Below are 20,024 nucleotides of genomic sequence, written 5' to 3'. Positions count from 1 at the left end.
CAGTTGGTTTAATTACTATTGGAAAATGCTTGTCATTCCTCTGTAGCATCTGGTCCCCACTGGACCCTCATCATTTCCTTCACCTGCTCCCCCCCACCGACCAAACTGTGCAGCTCTGCAACTGCATCCTGGCCCATCCTCACCCTTCTGCCCCCAACCCTCACCTCCTTGTACCCCCAATTTTTTCCCAATAAAAAAATATTTAAAAAAAAAGGAAAAAAAATAACCTGTGTGGCAAAATCGGAAGGTCACAGAGCACATCAGTTACACACTGTGGACAATGATTGTCTCACTGAAAAGCACTTGTGCAACTGGACTGTGAGCTAAACACTATTTTTCTTCTTGAAAGATTGACAATTACATTTGTATTGTTAAGTTTGAATTGTGGGTGTCTATTTTCCAACTAATCCTGTGTTATACCACATTATCTATTAGGCTTTGATATAATATTGTTGTAGTTATGTGTTGTAGAGTCGCATGCGACTCATAGTGACCCTAGGTACAACAGTCCTAAACTCTGCTCTATACCGCGCCAATCTGTCTCCGACACACCTATTCCCCATTGCCCCAGTCACTGAATCAATCCATCTCATCGAGAGTCTTCCTCTCCTGCACTGTCCCTTCACCCTCCCAAGCATGACGTCCCTCTTCAAGGACTCTTTGTAACATGTCAGACAAAGCTTCAGACTCCTTGACTCCAAGGAGCAGCCTGGTTTAACTCTCTCCAAGATGAACCTGTTTTGTTTTTTTAGTGGTCCATGGTATAGTCAATACTCTTCTCCAGCACCACAGCTCAAAGGCATCAATTATCTTTCTATCATCCTTAGTCATAGTCCAGCTCTCCAATGCATAGCAAGTGACTGCAAAGACCATGGCCTGTATCAGGTGCACCTTAGTTTCCAGACTGACATCATTACTCTTCAGTACTCTGGAGAGGTCTCTTACAGCAGACCTTCCCAATGCAGTAAGTCTTTTAATTTCCTGGCTGCTGGAGCAAAGAGTGTTGATTGTTTAGCAAAACTAAAGCTGTTAAAAATCTCAAACTCTTCACCATCTATCATGATGCTGACAATTGGCTCAGCGGTGAGAATCTTTGTTTTCTTGATTTTGCACTTCAATCCATATGGAAGGCTGCAGTCCTTGACCTTGTGCAGCAAATGCTTCAGGTCTTCCTCAGTTTTAGTAAGCAGGGTTGTGTCATCTGCATAAAGCAGGTTGTTGATAACCAAATACAAAATACTCACAATATTAAAAACAGGCAATAAAATATTCTCATTGCCTGTGAGAGTCTGAGTTTCTCCCAAACATTTAACTATAGGGAACCTCTAGATACAGGGTCTACATGAGAACAATTAAGTGTTCTGGAATTTTTTTTTTATACAATGTCACCTATAATAAGAGTTGAATGCTTTTGTTGTAGCTACATATTGTCAAGTACAAATACTAATAACCATATCTGACTGAACAACAGATCTGAACCCAGTCCTATGCTGTGCTTTTCTCATCTTCTCTGACATCCTTGAGACCACTGATGCAGTCACTTTGTCGTCAATCCATTTTCTTAAGGTTCTTTCTCTTTTTTGTTGACTTTCCACCTTTCCTAGCATGTTGTTCCTTTCTAAGAAATAACCTCTCCTAGCAACATGCTCAAAGGATGTGCAACGAAGCTTTGCCCTCCTTGCCTCTAAGGAACACTTGGGCTGCACCTTGTCCTAGACATGTGTTTGTTCTTTCGGCTTATTCTTCTCCAATACACGTAAAAGGCATCAATTTTTCTTCTGTCATCTTTCTTCACTGTCTGGCTTTCAGAGATGTAGAGCAAGTAATTGGAAAGACTATGGCCAGAATCAGGTACACCTCTGTACTTTGGAGAGGTCTTGGACAGTACATTCTCCTAATGAAGTATGTCTTCTAATTCCTTGACTGCTGGTGTCAAGGGTGTTAAAATGAGGTAACTGACAATTTCATTTTTTTCTCCATCTATCACGATATTGTCTATTGGTGCAGATGTTGTTGTCACGTGTCAGAGTCTGAACTGACCCACAGCTGACCCTCCAGCGGGTTTTCAGAGGCAGTTATTCACACGGGAGGAGACTACCTTTGTAGTGCAGCACACTATCGTTTTTTTTTTTTTTTTAAAATTCCATATGTGCTTTATTACAGATCTGGGAGGACAGCAAGTTGGCCCCAAAGTTGGCCTCCGCAGCACAGTATCTTACCACTAGGCCTCTAGTGTGTTAAGGAGCTCCACTGCCAACCCAAAGAAACATGGTTTGAATCTACTGGCTGCTCCTTGGTAAAGATTTGGGCAATCTCCTCCTGTGTGATTTACAGTCTCTGAAAACCTGCTGGAGGGTCAGCTTTGAGTTCTGAGTTGGTGCCACATAATAATAACTTAAACCAAAACAACAAAGGGCAACAAATTTCATGCCAAAGTGTGTGAAAATGCAGCTGTCTTCTATAAAGCCATTAGAAAATCCTGAGCCTGCCAAGTTAATTTTAATTCTGACTCATAATCACCGTTTAGGACAGGACCAAACTGCCTCAAATGGTTTTCAAGGCTTATTCTGTGTGGAAGCTGACCGCTACATCTTTCTCTCTGCACAGCAGCTGGTAGGTCTGAAATGCTGACCTGTAAACCAGCAGCTGAATGCTTTAGTATTTTCTATAAAGGCAAATGTTGAAGAGTTAGGCAAAATGTTAACAATGCCAGTCTTCTAATTCTTCCCTGGAAAATGTATTTTATAAGATACTACACTTAGGTCAATATGCAATATGTTTACTACTGTTATTTTGAAACTAATATTTTAAGTTTTAACTTGAAGATAAAATATTGTGGGGGGCCATGAACGGCCGCATGGTCGCCATTACAAGATGGTGCTGATTTCCTGCTTCTCTTTGTTTGCCTTAATCACAAACAAGACCTTATTTGGGCACAGTGCTCTCATTGGTCAATAGCTTGATCTCACGTGGGGCTAAGGATCCAATGGAGGCATGACACATGAGACTGAAGGGTGGAGGACCAAGAAGGGGATAAAAGGCCGCTCTCTTGCTCCTGCCACCACCCTCTGTAACCATACTCCTGAGTAAACCACTGTGAGAAGGAATCATTGGTGTGTTGTGTCCTTATTTCGGCGGGACCGGTGAGGCGCGCAACAAAATATGGACAGATAAAACATAGAAGGACCAACAGTACTGCATACCCTTCCTATAACCCTATCAAATTCTAAATGTAAAGGTAAGAAAGTAGTGCCGGTGGTAAAAATACCACATGTATTGAGGAATTAAGATTTTAAACTGGCATTTTGGAAAAAAGTCAACTAAAAAAATGCAGTGGGGTAAAAAATTTACTTATCTTCTAATTTTGTTACATTAATATAGTAAAATTTTTCCTATGTAGTTTTTTTATATAACATATGCAGGTGGTTGTTGTTGATTGCTGTTGAGTCAAGCACAACTCATAGCAACCCTATGAACAAAAGACCTCAAGTCTTTCTACTGTTTCTGTAAGTGCTGTTGAGTTGTAGACAACTCACAGCGACCCTATGAATGAAAGACCTCAACACCTGTACAAATTTCATCATTTCTCCAAGTTCATAGAGTTTCCAGAGGCAAGCTATTTCAGAAGTGTATGCCAATCCTACATCCAGGCTTGTTTTAATTGGGGAGCTCCAGCAAACACTATCTACCGTGGGTAACCATTATCACATCTGACACATTAGTGTCACAGTGTTCAGCATCACAGCAACCACAAGTTACCTCTGCACAGCAATGCACGGACCAGTGCTATACCATCGAGAAGAATGTTTGACCAAAAACAATTAAAAAACCAGGACCAAGGGCCACAGGCCCTCGGGCCCCAATGAGTTTTTAAATAGGAAGCCAAATACAATCAAATCACAGCCAATGGCCAGTAAACACTGTACCCAAATTCTCACCAAAAAAGAAATCAAACCTCTGTAGAGTCATGCTGTAACTAGCTTCATTTATCAAAGCTCATAATTTCCAGAGGCATGTTGTTTAGAAGTGGAGGTCTCTCCTGCTTCTAATATGCAGGTTGTATTCTAATAATGATATATATATGCAAGATAGTGACAAAAATTTAAGGAACTCTGTTATAGAAGGAAGGCTAGCAAGCAGTTATGAGATTTGATTTTTCTGAAGAATGGAGATAAACTATCAAGTTTGTCTCTATGATTCTATATAACTGAATGGCAATAGGACTTGTTACTGCATTGAGAAAGCCAGCTGTCAGAGACCTCTATGAAGTACTGAAGAGCAACGATGTCAGTCTGGAGACTAAGGTGCACCTTGAAACAGGCCATGGTCTTTGCAGTTACTTGCTACGCATCAGAAAGCTGGACAAAGACTAGCGATGCCAGAAGTGATGCCTTTGAGCTGTGGTACTGGAGAACAGTACAGAATATACCATGGATTGCTAGGAGAAAAACAAGTTTATCTTAGAGAGGGTGAATCCAGGCTGTTCCTTGGAGGCAAGAATTCTGAAGCTCTGTCTGACATACTCTGGACATGTTGCAAGGTGGGGTCAGTTGTTGGAGAGGGACGTCATGCTTGGGAGTGTATAGGCACAGAGCAGGAGAGGACGACCCTTGATAAGACGGACTGATTCTGTTACTGGGGATATGGGGGTAGGTGTGTCGGAGACAATAAGACCGGCACAGGATAGAGCAGGGTTTAGGGTTGTTGCACATAGGGTTGCTATGAGGCACGTAACAACAACCCAAACTAAGAAAACTGAGAGTTACAAAGGTCTTACTCTTGGGAGGAAAGGTCTAAGAAATGAAATACAGGTTACTTCTACATATTGTACTATGCACGTAATTAAGACCTGCCTTCTTGGGTCTCGGTATCCAGCATTTTAAAAAGAAAGGAAGGGTGAAGGGGCTTAGATCATTTATTTACCTTCTATTTCTAAAATCATATATATTTTTTATTAAATTTTATACTTTTTAAATTTTAATGAGTGTTTACAGAGATTTTGGATGTCCATTCATTCATTACTGCCTTTTTCTTCCTGCCCACCCCACTCCCCCCAGTTTGCTCTTCTCTTTGAAAAGAAAAAGAAATATTCTTTCATTGGTATACAATTCCCTTCCCTCTGCCTCCGAGTACACTCCACCATGCAACTTTCATTCTGGACTCTTGTCATAGCCTAATACCCAATCATATATATCACTTTTAAATAGTTTTCTCCCTCATCTGCTTCAATTTATCCAATTTTTCTCAGTCTCACCCCAACCCTGATATCAGTCCCGTTCTACAACAGTGGCACTATGAAGTATTTGTCCTTTTGTGACTGAGGTATTTCACTCAGCGTCCTCCAGTGTCACTCACTTTGAATAATTTTACATGAGTGCCTTGTTTTTTTAAAAAAAATCATATATTCTAAATCAAGGGTCAGCAAACTGTGGCTGGACTACCTATTTTTTTAAGGAAATAGTTGTTTTTATAACTGCTTTTGCACAAAAAAGGCCGGAGAGAAATAGGTGCATGGCCAGCAAGCCTAAAATGTCTATTGCTTGGCTCTTTAAAAGAAGTTTGTTCACATTATTTCTCCGATCCCCCCAAAAAGACAAGTACAACAAATAACAAAATCTACAAGCTTAGTAACATCTGTTAATTCTTGTCTTCTTAGCAGGGAGCCTGGGTTCAATTCCCAGCCAATGCACCTTATGTGCAGCTTCCATTCACTCATTGATAGGCTTACGTGCTATGACACATCAAGTGGATTTCAGCATTTCCTGGACTAACCTGGACTAGGAAGAAAGGCCTGATGACCTATTTCTGAAAATAAGCCCATGAAAACCCTCTGGCTCACAATGGTTTGATACAGAATCGACGGTGGGCAAAGCATCCAGCATTACCTTGGTGCCTTGTGCATAATCTCATCAAAATTAGAAGCTATCTCAATGGCAACTAAAACCACTGGACTAAAAACACCACTTTATCAGGTCAATTATGGTTCAAGCGCGTAACAGGTTACTAAAGAATATCACATATTACCCGAAGAGTGTTTCCTTGTCAAACACAGTGTCTGCTGGCATGTTCACAGGAATAAGGAGGTCTGGGTGAGAATCAAAATGCACAAAACTGATGTCACTGGCGGGAAGATGTTTTGAGCCAATTGCCCGGTATATAAAAGGCAGAACCTGCAAAGATAATCACATGCATTCAGAACTGGCACTGAAATCATAAAATACACTCTAGGCTGAAAAATAATGCTAAACATAACTGCAATATAGCTTGTTAAAACTGTAACCAAGTTTGTTTAAAAAGTAAGGGTAGACAAACTTTACTGTAGGGAAGTCTAGTAACTATCTCAAACCCTAATTTCCCACCCTCCCGCCCCCCCAACCTCCAACTACCTGGTCCAAAGGCCTGATGGACACTTTTAGTTGTTATGTGGTCACCACCTCAACTCAAGAGGTATTGTGGGGAAGCCGAGCAGCACTGGGGTTCCTGAACAGACTGCTAGTTAACGTGAAGTAGTGACAGTGTGTGTTCAAGCTATCCGGCTCCCTCCATTCCTTTAAAATGGTGGTGGTGGTGTTTTTGCTAGACTTTCTCCATTTATATTTTCTGTACTTCTCGGTTGAAAACTTGCTAATATTGCCTTATCCAAATTTCATCTTCTTGCAGGTTCACCCACACCATGTCTTGATGCCATTCAGTCAGCCCTCCAGTGACCCTACAGACAGACTAGACCCGCCCCATGAAGTTTCCAAAACTATACTAATGGCCAGCGCTGAAATCCTGAAGGCATGGGGTTCAATCTCACCAGCTGCTCTGCAGGAGAATGGATAATCTCCTCCCATGCGATTAACTGCAGGGTGCATGAGCTACGGGTTGGTTCTAACTTGACAGTGCACAACACACTACCACACGTTTTATGGAGCCCTGGAGACATGGGATTCGGTGTTGGACTATCAACTGAGAGATTAGTGGTTTGAACCCTCTAAGCCACTCCTTGAAGCCTGTCCGCCATGAGTGACTCTGTTGGCATTTACAACACCAGGAGCACCAAATAACAATGACCACTTCTTGGGAGCAAATTGTAGCAGTTTCTTTCTGCAAAGATTTAAAGTCTTGGAAACTCTATGGGGTGGTTCTACTCTTCTGTGGGATCACCAATAGTGGGAAATGAGTGAACAGCAGTATATTTTGGGTTTGTTTTTTTCAGTTTTTAATATTTATGGAGGAGCACGACCCCCTCAGTTTGCACACAAGCTTGTAATAGTAGCCCACTGTTTAATCACTATGTCACCAAGGACTCTTAACACTATGTCTAGCTTGCAAACTTTTATTGCTGTCAAACTGGATCCAACTCAGCACAGGTTTCCAGAATCTGTAAATAGCATAGGAAGAGACTGTCTTTCTCCCATGAAGCAGCTAGTGGATTTGAACTGCTTGCCTCTGGATTGGCAGCACAACTCCTTTCCGCTACCAATCACTGAGTCTGAAGTGCTGCTGGCAGTTCCTTTCTCAGCCTCATCCACTAGGCCACCACAACCTCCTTTTTCTTTTCTAACTTTCCCATTCATAAATCCTAAGGTCTATTAATGTCGCCTTTGGATTTTTTTTTTGAGATCCATTGTCACCCTATCAAGCTTCTAGAAATCTAACTTAAGGCATTACATGCCCTAAAGTAGGGGTCCTGGTGGTGTAGTAGGTTAAGGGTTGGGATATTAACAGAAAGGTTGGCAGTTTACGGTAGAGAGATGAAGTCAACTTGCATTAAATTTACAGCCTAGGAAATTCCATGAGTGGTCATCACTTTTGTTTAGTAGCTAAATGTGAAAAGCAATTAAAGCTAACATCTTATGTTAGCTTTATCTGTATGCTGGATACAAGTTACCATATTAAGGAAAGTGCACGATATACAGAAAATACTCCGAACGGCCCCAGGAATAGTCTAATTGTTGCAGTGTTTGGAACATTATTACATCGACCACAGACACCCAAGACACCCAAGGCTTGATGCACCTTACTGAGTCACTAAATGCCAGAAAGTCACCTTGCCCCCTTATCACAGCAAGTTTGTGATAGAATGCCTGGGGGGGGTCCCCCCTCATGTCAGTGGCAAAGAAACTGGACTATCATGGTTCGAATCCCCGCAACCGTAGTGTTTGGGTGGTGTTGTGTACCATAGAGTCGAAAAGACCCATAGCTGACACTCTGTCCGGTTTTCAGAGGGAGTTAATGGCACAGGAGGAGACTGCCCAGCTTTCTCCCGCAGAGCAGCTGGTGGATTCGAACTCCTTGCCTTGGGTTGGCAGTGCAACTTCTTATCACTGAGCCACGTGAACTCCACAAATGTCCTACCCTGTTTTCTCAAGTTGGCAGCGTTAGCGCCTTTCCCCACCGCGGGGAACCTGCAGGCCAGCTCCCCGCCTCCAGTGCTCTGCCCCAGACATGGCTTCGGAGCGCCGGTGCTCACCTCCTGATGGTCCTCCACCACCCACACCGGGAGCTCGGGGTAGCGCCGGAGGCGAGCGCGCTCTCCTGCGTTATCACTCATGTTTTCCCGCGGTCAGCTCGGCAGCCAGACGCCGAGGGACAACAGCTGCCGGGAAACCAGGGCTCTCTCCCGGACGCCACCAACTTCCCCGGCGGAAACGCGTCCTCACCCGGTTGCGGTTCCTGATTGGAGGATTGGGATGACGGAGGCGGAACCAGAAGAGTCATCTTAATCTATTGGCTAAAGTGTCTATCACTCTTATTGACAAACCAATCACCGCGCCGGAGGTGCTGCTGGGAGCCAAAGAATTTCTTTCTCATCTTCGTGCTTGGGTTTGCTATTAAATTTCCTGGGTTTCCTGTTCCGGAGGCGCGGCGGCCGCGCTGCTCCTGCAACTTCAGTGTAACGGGGTTTTGCTCAGACGGCGACTGCGCGGCCCGAGTATTTTGTAGGTAACAGGGTCGCCTTGTGGGTGTTGGAAGAGGGCATGCTTCTGAGTATCCACATTAAAACGGGGCCAGAATCCCGGGCTGGGGAAGAATGGCGCCTGGGAGTTGGGGTCCGGCAGCCCCTCTTTAAGAGATCTGTAGCAAAAGAGCAACCCGAGGCCCGCATCCCAGTAATACCTGGAAGTGAAATGAGACCTTTCCTTCATTTACGGAGTGCAAGCGGTGGACCAGGTCCTGGGCTGCCCTGATCTCCTAGGGGAGCAGGACTGGACCTTGCATCGGAGGCTGCCAGTCTGGCGGGAGATTGCAAATAGGGAAATAACGCAGTTATGGAGCGGCGACATGAAGATCACCAGCCTGCAACAAAGAGGAATTTTTTAAAATAAAAATACAATTTTATTTTTCAAAATCCAGTCTCTGCACGTGCTAACTGTGCAAAACACCTCCTTCAATTTCCCTGCTTGCAAATAGCAACCCAGAAGTTCTGAGCTGACTCGGAAAATATTCCCCTTTTCCAGTTGGTAGGGACTTCCAGACTTTTAAGAGTGTGCATCCACAACACCGTCTCACTAAGCCTTTATGAGGTCAATTTCATGATCCACATTTTCTAACTCTAGACATCATGGAGTGATCCTGATCACCTCTACCTTCAGCCCACTCGTTTTGGTTCCCTCATATCCTGTGCCTTGGCATATTATAAAGTATTTTTTAAAGTTATACAGAGTATCAGAGCTCCTGGAGTCTTGCAGAATGTGCACTTCTCCTCTTTGGGTTCCCCTGGGTGTGGGACTGTGGCTCTCATATACCTTCAGGTGCTTAAGCTAAGGAAAAGCCCTGCTGTCCGCCAGCTTTTGCTGCTGTACATTTGTTGTAGGAAGGGAAGGAAAATAGGCAGTGGCAACACAGACATGAATACTCTTGGTGAGATACTTAAAGGCCATTGAGAGTGGGCGGAATACTTTGCCAGGGGCCGTGAAATGTGGAAGATGAATGCCCAACCAACCTGTCTCATGAAGGACTTGGAAAACATGTGGATGATCAGACAGACACAGAAGACAACAAAAGGAGACAGTGTCTGCTTAGTGTATGTTTAGGAGGATGTGTAGAAGTACGTATAGACCAAGAATGATGGAAATTTAGAGGAACAACTTCACTGAGGAGGTGGTTATCTGAGATAAGTAGTTGGGTAGGAATTCATTAGGCAAATATGGAAATCTCAGAGATTATGGGAAGAACAGGAGTATAAAATCAGCCGAGTGATAGGACTTGGCATAATAAGCAGATGGGAAAATTCACAAGACAAGGGTGTAAACTTGGAAGGAGATTGTGGTGGTCTTAAGTGCCAGCGTGGAGCTTGGGTTAGATTCAGCTTGGTGGTAAGTAGGCTCTGGTGCCATGCTTAGCTGTCTGCATGTTAGTCTGAGGACATTAAACGGAATAGGAAGCATTGATCTATTGTTTGACGCCTTTTATTCATCTGCTGTTGTCTGTACTCACAGCAGACAACAATAACAGCAGCATTTATTCAAGGAGCCCCAGTGGCACATTGGTTAAGCTCTTGGCTACTAACGAAAGCTCACTTCTAACCTGCCAGCAGCTCTGAAGGAGAAGGGTTTGGCAATCTGCTCTATAAAGATGTACAGCCTTGAAAATCCTTATAGGGCATTTCTGATCTGGCCTGTAGGTTTATTAGGAGCCAGACTTTCAACTTAGTGGCAGTGGATTTGGTGTTTTTCTCCAACATGGTGACATTGTGACGTTGTTATTTTCAGGTACCGTCTGGTCAGCTCTGATTCATCGTGACCCTGTGTTCAACAAAAGGAAGCTGCCAATCCTGGGCCATCTTCACAATTTCTGCTCTGCTGAATCCCGTTGTTGCAGTCCTATGTCAGTATGTCTTGTTGAGGATCTTCACTGACTTCACCAGTAAATCTGAAATGATTATTTTCATGAGTGCTTTGAAAGGTTTATACTTAAGCCCATTGATAAAATCTTAGATAGACTTAACATATGTAAGTGTGTTTAAAGCCTTTTATATTCAGTATCTGAGTCCTTAAAAGCATTTCTGGGTTTCTGGTGTTAGGTCATTCAGGTTCACATCCCTTCATGGAATATTGAAAGAGCAGAGAACAGGAAACAGAATGATAAGTTGCATTTATAAGTTATATTTGAATCAAAGCTAGTTTTGCTGTGATTTTAGTATTTGATGGATGTCTGCTATTTTGCAGTAAAGAAAAGTAGAGGATGGAGAGGGGAAATGATTTCTCTCCCAGTCATTTATCAAATTGAAGATAGATCATGCCCAAGTTTTCAGGTTGTTTTTGTTTTTAGCTACAGGTTACTTTGCATCATAAGAAAGTTATTAAAGACATCTTAAAATTTAGTTGTAGAATTTTATTCCATTCAACATGCTCTTTGTCTTATAGGTGTGCTAAATGTGCTGAAGAATTTACAAAAATCAATATTGATCTTGTTGTGGATCATAACAGCATTGGTAGTTTGGGGAGCACTTATATGTATGTTTTATTCTTTCTTGTTCTTTAGAGCTCATGATCGTTGTGAAAGATGTGAAGATCCAGAGAGCGTTTTGATGATGCAAAGCAGTACTTGGTAATGGCAGCTTGAAAGAATGTAAAGAGGAGTGAAAAAGAGAACTGAGCCCTAGAGGGGAGAATGGATTTATGAATGTGAAGAAATGTGGTCTTTCTTTCAGCAGCAGGCTATGCACATGACTAGAATCTCAACCAGGCCAGAGAATGAGACATCAGATCCCTGCACAGAGAGGAATGGGATATTTAATTGGTGGTGATTATTATATACCTCGGAGATGGAACTTACCCATAGCTGACCCTCCATTCAGAGCAGCTGGTGGATTCGTACTGGTGTGGCAAGTAACCAAGAGGTCAGCAGTTTGAACCTGTTGTCTCCTGTGCAGGAGAAAGATGAGGCGGTCTGCTTCCATTATGGTTTACTTCAGAAACCCCATCGAGGTTCACAGAACAGATCTACAGCAGTGGGTTGAGTTTTGGTCAAGAGGAAGCAGAAAAACTTAAGCCCACTGCTGTAAAGTCAATTCCAACTTATAGTGGCGTTTCTATGGGGTTTCCAAGGTAAATCTTAATGGGAACTGCACACCTCGAGTGAGCACTGGTGGCCTCGTGGTTAAGGAGTTGTGCTGCCAACCCCAGGGCAGCCAGTTAAGAGTCCACAAGCCGCTTTGTGGGAGAAAGATGGATAGCCTTCTCCGATGACATTTACAGCCTCTGAAAACCTACTGGAGGGTTATCTGTGAGTCAGTCCCTACTAACCTCAGAGCAACAAGAGGCAGAGTGTCTTGAGATTAGAGATTCTAACCTTTATGGATTGGATTGATGGTGGTTGTAGAAAGGCCAGCAAGAATCTCATTCTACTAGCCAGATTAGAAATAAGGATGTGAAGTGGATGTATTCAAGAAACATTTGGGAAGGAGAAAGAATAGGAACCTTAGTTAACTAAGGAAAATGAGGGAGGAAAAGTTGTTAAGCATAATATTGGAGGAACTGGTACCTGGTGTCATATCACTGAGATAGATAGTTGAAAAGGAGCAAATGCTGTCTTAGAGGAAAACGTCCTTCATTCTTTTCAGCGTATGTTAGGTTGAATTTGGGAGTTAGTGAGACACTGAAGTAGAGAGGTCTAGGAGCAGTCTGCAGTGTAGATCTGGAACTCAAAAAGTGATGGCTAGAGATGTAGCTTCTGAAGTTAGTAATAAATGGGTGATAGTAAAATCAACACAAGTAAGTGAGTGATGAATGACCTTGCAAGAGAGAATGAGCATAGTCACTAGGCTGGACCTCTGAGGAATATCAGTTACGTGAAGGCCTGGTAACAATTAGAGAAACTGGCACAAAGTACCAAAAGGAACAGCCAGAAATGTAGACGATACAAGGAAGAGTGCTCAAGAGCGAAGGGTCTGTTTGACAGAATGCTGAGTCTCCCAAATAGGTAAGCATGCAACTATTAGCTGACAGGTCAACAGTTCAGAATTGGTCAGAGATGCCTCAGAAGACAGGTGGACTCTGGCTCCCAAAGGTCACAGTTTTGGAAACTGAGAAGCTGTTCTCTGCACATGTCGGATCTCCATTAGTCAGAATTAAGTTGGCATAGTCAGTAGGAAGTTGTGCTGCCAACCCAAAGGTGGCACTTCTCTGGTGATTAGACTCCACTAAGCAGTGGGCCACAATTAACACCCTTGGTGCCAGCAGTCAGGAAATTTAGGTGGCACATTGCACTGGGAAAATCTACATTTAGGGACCTCTCTAAATTATTGAGGCATAATGATGCCAATTTGAGGACTAAGGTGTATCTGTTTCAGGCCATAGTTTTTCCAGTCACTTTCTATGCATTTTGAGACCTGGGCAATGGATAAGGTTGACAGAAGAAGAATTGATGCCTTTGAGCTGTAGTGTTGGAGAAGAGCATTGAACATCCCATGGGTGGCCAAAAGAACAAACAGATATGTCTTGGAGAGGGTGCAGCCAGAGTGCACTTTGGAGGCAAGAAAGATGAGGCTTTGTCCCACATACGTTGGCCATATTGCTGGGGTGGGGGCTATTCCTTGGGGTGTGATATTATGCTGGGAAGGGTGGAGGGTTGATGAAGTAGAGGAAGACCCTCAAACCAGGTGGCTTGACACAGTGACTGCTGCAGTGGGCTCTTGTGTGTCAGGAAGTGTGAGGATGGCGCAGGATAGGACAGGGTTCAGATCTTTTGTTCGTAGGGTCACAATGAGTTGTACTCAACTTGACAGCACCTAACAACAAGAAGTTGACAGCAACTGACAGCAGCAGATTTGTAGAATGAAGCATAATAAATTGAGGAAGTTCTGATGGTTTTGTGTTTTTGCTTTGGCAGGAGACAAGATTATTTGTGGAGAGTCGAATGGGAACAGGATATTAAAAAGGATGGTTACAGTGAAGTGTTAAATCGAAGACCTACTGGAACTCAGGGATCGTGAAGTTATCAGGGCACCAACCTTCCAGGTGGGTATTATTCTCCAGTGCCACTTTGAGGTCAGTATACAGCAAGTGAATAGTTTAGTTCTTCTGAGGCTAGTGTATTGCTAGGCTCTTGTGACTAAAATAGTAGGAACAGAGGAGTTTAGGTTAAGAAGAAATAAGTCATTGAGAGACCACAGAGTCTGTTCTGCATGGGGAGGAAGGTGACAATAGGAAGATGCTGATACAGATGGAACTGATGACACAGCGAGGTCCATGATGGGGAGTGAGAGCCTGCAGAACGCCTGGTTGGTGATGTTGTGGGATGGGGGGACAGCTCTCAGGAGCTCCAGGCTCTGGGAATGACTGTGGCAAGGGGCTGAGGAAGAGTGTTGGCTGTGAGGACTTTGTCACTAATAAGACCCCATATTAGCTCTAGAGGATATTCCAGTGTCCTGACTAATGAGCCTGCCACTTGGTCATAAGGTGATTAAGAATTATAAAGTAGTTGTATAGGAGGGGTCTTTAAATTGTTTTTGCTTGTTTGACTTTTCCCCTGTTTCTTTTCTCCAGTAAAGCTGTAGAATGTCATTCCACCCAGGACGAGGGTGCCCCCGAGGGCGAGGAGGACATGGAGCCAGACCCTCCGCGCCAGCCTTCAGGCCCCAGAATCTGAGACTGCTTCACCCTCAGCAGCCTCCCGTGCAGTATCAATATGAACCTCCAAGTACCCCTTCCACCCCCTTCTCCAACTCTCCGGCCCCCAATTTCCTGCCTCCACGCCCAGACTTTGTCCCCTTTCCCCCTCCCATGCCTCCATCAGCCCAGGGCTCCCTTCCCCCCTGCCCAGTGCGGCCCCCTTTCCCCAACCACCAGATGAGACACCCGTTCCCTGTGCCGCCCTGCTTTCCCCCCATGCCGCCCCCGGTGCCCTGTCCCAACAACCCCCCTGTGCCTGGAACACCTCCTGGACAGAGCACGTTCCCCTTCATGGTGCCCCCTCCCTCCATGCCTCACCCCCCACCACCCCCGGTCATGCCCCAGCAGGTGAATTACCAGTACCCCCCAGGATACTCGCATCACAACTTCCCACCTCCCAATTTCAACAGTTTCCAGAACAACACCAGCTCTTTCCCCCCCAGTGCTAGCAACAGCAGTAGCCCTCACTTCCGGCACCTCCCTCCCTACCCTCTGACCAAGGCCCCCAGTGAGAGGAGGTCCCCCGAAAGGCTCAAGCACTATGACGATGAGCCCCGGCACCGTGATCATAGCCACGGCCGAGGCGAGAGGCACCGCTCGGTGGACCGTCGGGAGCGGGGCCGCAGTCCGGACAGGCGGCGACCAGACAGCCGCTACAGATCTGACTACGACCGTGGGCGGACGCCCTCTCGTCACCGAAGCTATGAGCGCAGCAGGTAAACCACCGGGTGGACAGTTCCTGGGAGCCGGGAGGCCCGGCACTGTCAACTTCCATTTATCACACCCAGACCCGAAAGGCCCAGCCCTGCATTTTGTTCTATAAAATAAAAATAGAAATTAATGCATGTTGTTTTACAGACTATCCAAATAAATTGATAACAGGAAAAGTTGACTTTGGAAAGCATCCCAAAATTAATAATGCAGGTTTATCCCAAGCAGTATAAATCTATGACTCTAATACAGTTGCCTTTATTAATGATAACGCTGTCACCTGAAAGATCTTGTATCTTAAGGGTTATCACGTTTAATTCTATTCATCAGGCCAAGTTCTGACTTGTTAATAGAGTTTACTTTCTGATATTTAGGAGAAATGGAAGTTTATTGTATTTTGTTGCCTTCAGGGTGTTTGTGAAATGAAATTTGAATGGTTGCATATTGTCAAAATGACAATTTAAAAGTAACTAAATCTCATTGGGTTGTGTGTAACACTTATGCCAGAGCAAGTTGTTCTTTTAGGATTTCTCCCTTGTAGATTGTTCTCCATTTTTTTCTAAAGACCAAATATCTATAAAAACCATGAGGAATGTAGTTTCAAGCAGACATTCTTAACCTGTGGTTCAGAGATGGGCTTTGAAAGATGTTCTGGAAGACAAAGCAAGATTCTTTGTGTATGTTTTCCTGTAAGAAATCTGTAGCTTCTAGCATCTTCTCAGAGAAGTGAGAGCAAGTCAGTTATCCGAACACTGACAACTGTTGATCCAGATGAATAGTTATTCTAATACTTACACCTCAGGAGCTCTTAGTGGAGTATTAGAGGTCTTCCAGTTTTTCAAGCAAGGTATGAGGTTTCTTTTACTTTCCCTTCGTTGTCCTGTGGGGCTTTTATTACAGACATGCTCCTGCTCCTCAGTGCAGCTCACTCCGTTCCACGAGTCTTCCCTCCCGCTGGTGCTCCACAGTAACGACAGGACTCCATTCATGTTTCACTTCCCATAACTTCCTTACTCTTCTTGCTTTATGGGCAGTGGAGAGTGAACCAGCGCTTGGAAGATCTGGGCGGAGAATGGGCAGTTGTCTCTCTGAGGCTGCAGAGGGAGGTAAATGGAAACATATTTCTTGTGTGTTGCGGTTGTGAGGTGCTCACGAACCAGTCCCAACTCATACAGCCATCTGTGTGAAACTGCCCCTGTGGGGCTTTCAGGCTCTGGTCTTTAGAATAGATTGCAAGGTCTTTTTTCTTGTGAAGCAGCTGCGTGAGCTCAAACCTACAACCTTTCTGTGAGCAGCTGAACACTTAACCCATGGTACCATCAGGGTGCTTTGTTTCCTGCTTAGATGACTGATTCTTGATAGGCCAAAAGCTGAGTGAGAGAGTTGTTTTTGTGAGGTGCTGCCGAGCCAATTATGACTCCTCGTGACCCGCTGACCAGCCGATCAGAGCTTTTCATGTCCTGCACCATCTTCACCTTCTCTGCCATGTGCAGGCTGGTTGTTAGCTTGGCTTCATCTCTTTTGACATGAAACTTTTTTGTCATTAATTCTCTACTGGATTTCATTATTGTCAACTAACTAACTATGTTCTTAATAATTTTTAAAAAAATTTTTTTTCTACTTTATATGGTGATGATTTCAACTGAGAAGGGTGAATGGTTTGTTCAGACCTTTAATAATCCCATCTGTGAGAAAATGTTTTGCTACAAACACTTGACATTCTTGATCATGTGTCTTTCCATTTGAGGGGCTGTTGTTGGAATATTTGTCAGGGCTTTGGTGTAAATTCTAAGCAGAAGTTAGGGAAACACAGCTGACCTGGAGTGAGGCTATCTGTCAATAAGTGAAGTCAAGTGCCAAAGAAGTCGCTCTTTCAAAAGAAGTTGTGTCCTAGACCACAACTCTTCCAGTTCCACATTAAGGACCTGCTTTGGTGGTTCGCTTGTCTTTCTAAAGTGGTCTTTATTTGTATAATGTTGTAGTTACTTCTGACTGCTGTCACATGAGGTCTTTCTCCTGAAGCTGGCTTAGTGGAATGGCTGCATTATAATTGACCCCTTGGGAGCTTTAGGGGAGTGGTGCACACGGTCAAGCAGTGGCCAGCTTACTGAAAGGTTGGCAGCTCAGGTCCACCCAGAGTCACCTTGGAAGAAATACTTGGTGATCTGTGTCTAAAAGATCAAGCTCAAAGCCTGTCCATTGCTGTCGAATCAGTTAGGGCTCGTCAGGGTGCTATGGGACAGAGTAGAACTACACCACAGGCTTGGCAAGACTGCAGTTGGTGTGGAAACCGACAGCCGGTATCTTCCTCCTCTGAGCCTGGTGGGCTCGAACCACTGACTTAAAGCAGCTGACCTCTTTATCGTTGTGCCTCCAAGGCTTTTTTTTTTGAAATGTGACAGCCCTTGAAAACCCCTATGGAATGCAGTGCTGCCCTGAACCATACAGAGTCGCCATGAGTTGGCATCAACTTAATGGCAATTGATTTGGCTTTTGTTTTGGGGCTTTAGGTGAGTGTAAAGTCATCTGCTGTGCATGGCACTGTGCTGTGAAATAGGCATGGAGCATATTGTTGTTGTGTACCATCGGGATGTCCACAGCAACAGTAGGGAGTCCTAATGTGACTGGGAAGCTGGAGTGTCATCCACTTCCTAAAGAACATGCCTCTGGAAACTATGAATTTTGACCAACAATGATAGTAATAGAAAGGCTTCGGGTCTTTTGTTCATGGAGTCGCTATGAGTCATGCTCTACTCGATGGCAATCAAAAACAACTTTAAGGGCTGGTGGCCTAATGACAAGAAGTTGCGCTGCAGTCCCACAGTTCGAGGCCACCAGCTGCTTCATGGGAAAAGGATGGACAGTCTCCTCCCGTGTGATTAACTGCCTCTGAAAACTCGCTGGAGGATCAGCTCTGGGTTGGTTCTGACACTGTGGCATACAACAACAGTGTAACTTCTAGAAGTAGAATGATAAAAGCCTAGAAAGTCACAGATTCATTGGAGAGATTGTGTTATACTTATGCAAATTTGGTAGCCTTTCCCCCCCATGGTTATTTCTTTTTGCATCTTGGAGTAAATGAGTACATCTTCAACCCTTTTTTTCCTCTTTTCCCAAAATATGGTTGAATAATGTTACAGGATTGCTTTAGATTCAGCAGCATGTAGAAAATATTTGTGAAGAGCTACATGTAGATATTTGTGTTCATGAAAGAATGGAATTCTTCTCAGGCAAAGAAACGGCTGCAGATGCAGCCATTGCGCATGTGGAGAGGCAGAGGGCAGCTGGCTTCTTGGAGCCAGTGTGCATCGTGCTCCTAGCCACCCTGCCCATGGTGCAGAGCATGGCTGGTTGGAGTGCAGGCACTGTGCTAACCAATCCTAAACCCGCTGCTGTGGACTTCATTTGATGCTACAGGACAGAGCAGAACTGCCCAGAGTCTCCAGAGTTGGAATCTTTGTGAACTTGAGCAGGACAGAGATTAGGAGGATGGTTCAGGACAGCTCAGGGTTCAGATCTGTTCATAGGGTCACCCACTAGATGGCACCTAACTACTGCAACAACAATCTTTGAGGAAAGGAGCCCTGGTGGGGTGCTAACCAGAAGATCACAGGTTCAAACCCACCAGCTGCTCTGCCAGGAGGAAGACGAACAGACTCGTCCTGGAGAGATTTATAGCCTCAACCTTCTCGGAACCTGCTTCACCCCTTTCTCCTCCAGGGTGGCTAGTGGGTTTCGGTTAGCATCTGAGCACCCTAACCACTGCATGACAAATTGCAAACAAGAGTTTATAGAAATGTAGTTGCCCAAGCATTGTTTTTCATCTCTTGTTTTAAATGCATTCATCGAAGAGCGCTGCTAAAAAAAGTGATTCGTATCCAAACCGGTATTTACAGTTACCGATCGCTAAGAGGTAGCAGTCACTGTTGTAATCTCTGCTCATGAATGCAGGATTGTGTTGGCTGATGTTAGGAAACAAACAGAAATTCAAAATACTACCCAATTAGAGATTTTATCTGGAAATAGAGGCAATTATTCTTTTTTAGCAATTATGCTGTAACAGTTCCATTCTTGACATTTAACACTGACCATTAATTTCTGTAGTTGGGATTTATTGCCTGGAGGTAAACTATGTTACAACTGGGCTAGTCAGTGTGTGTACAGGAGATAATTCAGGCTCAGTTCCAGACCGCCACAAAAAGCACATCAATAAAACAAGTCACATGAAATTTTTGGTTTCCATATGCATAGTAAAGTTATGATCACACTACAAGAATGTAGTTTATTAAATATGCAGTGTTGTTGTTAAGTGCTGTTGCATTAACTATGACTCACAGTGAGCTTTGAACAAGGGATCTGAATCCTGCCCTGTCCTTTGCCATTGCCACCATCTCTGATACGCTGGAGCCCACCTGTTAGAGTCAGTGTGGTGTTCCACCTTGTGAAGGTCTTCCACCCTCTTCTCTGACCCTTCACCTTTCCAAGTCTAATGTCTTTTCCCAAGGACTGGTCATTCCTAACACCATGCCCAGAGTATGCGAGATGAAGTTTCACGGTCCTTGCTTTTAAGAAGCACCCTGGCCGCATCTTTTCGATGACATACTTGTATGTTGTTTTGGGAGTCCACGGCATAATCAGCACTCTTCTCCAACACTGCAACTCAGAGGCATCGAGATGTTGAAATGCTGTGAAAATTACCAAAATGCAGCT

At 44.2% G+C, this 20,024-nt stretch overlaps 2 protein-coding genes across 3 annotated transcripts in view; one reads left to right on the top strand and one right to left on the bottom strand.

The window, feature by feature from the left end:
• Positions 1 to 8,549, bottom strand: part of LOC102867775 (chromosome unknown open reading frame, human C5orf22) — a 29,162-nt gene extending 20,613 nt beyond the window's left edge. Inside the window, exons 1-2 of the mRNA XM_006896804.1 lie at positions 8,459 to 8,549; positions 6,025 to 6,170 (exon numbers count right to left, since the gene is read on the bottom strand). Of these exons, the coding sequence (XP_006896866.1) occupies positions 6,025 to 6,170; positions 8,459 to 8,539 (227 nt within the window). The 5' untranslated portion in view covers positions 8,540 to 8,549. The remainder of the gene's footprint in view (positions 1 to 6,024; positions 6,171 to 8,458) is intronic.
• Positions 8,550 to 11,518: 2,969 nt separating this feature from the next.
• The window catches only part of DROSHA (drosha, ribonuclease type III), a 176,475-nt gene continuing 167,969 nt past the window's right edge, over positions 11,519 to 20,024 (top strand). For both annotated transcript variants that reach the window (XM_006896787.1, XM_006896786.1), the window contains exons 1-2: positions 11,519 to 11,538; positions 14,483 to 15,319. In XM_006896787.1, the coding sequence (XP_006896849.1) occupies positions 11,519 to 11,538; positions 14,483 to 15,319 (857 nt within the window). The remainder of the gene's footprint in view (positions 11,539 to 14,482; positions 15,320 to 20,024) is intronic.

The sequence above is a fragment of the Elephantulus edwardii genome, unplaced genomic scaffold (assembly GCF_000299155.1).
Source record: "Elephantulus edwardii isolate Elephantulus edwardi_28Jun2011 unplaced genomic scaffold, EleEdw1.0 scaffold00191, whole genome shotgun sequence".
In the NCBI taxonomy this organism is placed as follows: domain Eukaryota; kingdom Metazoa; phylum Chordata; class Mammalia; order Macroscelidea; family Macroscelididae; genus Elephantulus; species Elephantulus edwardii.
Note: the sequence above shows the minus strand (reverse complement) of the source record. Positions and strands in the feature narration are given on the sequence as shown.